This window comes from Octopus bimaculoides, chromosome 1 (genome assembly GCF_001194135.2).
Source record: "Octopus bimaculoides isolate UCB-OBI-ISO-001 chromosome 1, ASM119413v2, whole genome shotgun sequence".
NCBI classification, from domain to species: domain Eukaryota; kingdom Metazoa; phylum Mollusca; class Cephalopoda; order Octopoda; family Octopodidae; genus Octopus; species Octopus bimaculoides.
In genome coordinates this window covers 151,189,282-151,190,797 of record NC_068981.1, presented here as the reverse complement: position 1 = coordinate 151,190,797, position 1,516 = coordinate 151,189,282, and the positions used below count along the sequence as shown (strand labels likewise).

General features: G+C 35.0%; 1 protein-coding gene across 2 annotated transcripts in view; it reads right to left on the bottom strand.

Annotated features, from left to right (window-relative positions):
• LOC106871885 (macrophage mannose receptor 1) overlaps positions 1-893 on the bottom strand; it is a 51,803-nt gene extending 50,910 nt beyond the window's left edge. For both annotated transcript variants that reach the window (XM_052971444.1, XM_052971448.1), the window contains exon 1: positions 354-893. In XM_052971444.1, coding sequence (XP_052827404.1) covers positions 354-708 — 355 coding nt within the window. In that variant the 5' untranslated portion in view covers positions 709-893. The remainder of the gene's footprint in view (positions 1-353) is intronic.
• Between the last annotated feature and the right edge of the window lie 623 nt (positions 894-1,516).

The following is a 1,516-nucleotide window of genomic DNA, read 5'->3' as shown; positions in this document are numbered from 1 at the left end:
CATAGCACAATCCATCGTTGACCTACCAGAAACACACGTAAATTTTATCTCAGATCACAAATATCGTCTTCAATAAGAAAATAACAGGGTTTAACATTAAGTGAAATATAAAGTAATACAGTAATCCTTCGTCTATCGCGGGTGTTACATTTCAAAACACCACGAGATAAGTGAAAATCCGTGAAGTAGAAACAGTACTGTACTGTATTTTTTTTTTTAATTGTTTTCACAATTTGTATACATTTATTTTATTATAAATGCAAAACCACCAACACAGAGGAATCGATGTAAGCTTAAGTAATAAACCGCGATATGGCGAGGGGTTATTGTAATATGAAAAGAAAACTACTCACGAGCTTGTAGTATGGTGTAAATACTGTTTGGAGGAATTTCGATGAATGATGTGGCACCAGGTAGTTGCTTGATTTTACGTAGGATACATACTTCATCGGAAACGCTGTAAATAATCATACCACATTCGGAATATGTCATACAAAGAGAAAAGCACCGAATATTTGATCGGATGTTTGACATGTTAATCAACATATCAGCTTCTGGAATGCCAGTTACAGAAGGGTGAATACGGGTCCCATAATAATCTTTGCATGCTACATTACTGCCCAAGCACATCTGCAATAATAGCACTGAGAGAGTAATTACTTGAAGATCCACTTTTCGAATGACGTGATTAACTGAGAACCAATACATATTTCTGTATTAAATTGTGATAAATAGGACTTCAGACAGTTTACAAGTGAGAATTAATTACCACGTCTCATACATAATAAACTTCTCTAGTTACATATATTTCGTTGCGTTTTAGTTTTGTTCTTTTTTTTTAAAAATTAATCAAAGTGAAAATGCCTCTGCAAAGAAACTGAACCGCGAGACACTCTAACTATGAATTTCTGCCAATGCTAGGAAATAATTTGTCATTATATGTGAGTGTGAGTGTGTGTGTCTGTGTGTGTATGTGTGTGTGTGTGTGTGTGTTTGTGTTTGTGTGTGTGTCTCTGTGTGTGTATGTGTGTATGTGCACGCTTGTGCGTACGAGCGTGTTTGTGTGTATGTTTGTGCGTATGTCTGTGTATGAGTGCGTGTGCTTGTGTGTATATAGAAATATACATACAGACAAGTTTATACCTGCAGTGTAGAGCAGTGATTGTAACAATTAAATTTTGTGTTGTTCCTTAAACACAAATGCACACAAAAATATATAATTCATATATATATATATATATATATATATATATATATATGTGTGTGTGTGTGTGTGTGTGTGTGTGTGTGTGTGTGTGTGTGTGTGTGTGTGTGTATGTGTGTGTGTGTGTGTGATGTTTGTGTGTGTAGGTGATGTTTGAGTGTGTGTGTGATGTTTGTGTGTGCGTGTGCATGTGTGAATGTATATATATTAAATACAATGAGACAACAAAGCCAAGGTTGTTTGGAATTTATAGGACATTTATAAAGAAGAAGGTACTCATACACCTGTTTTGGGGATATTAGGTATATCCGT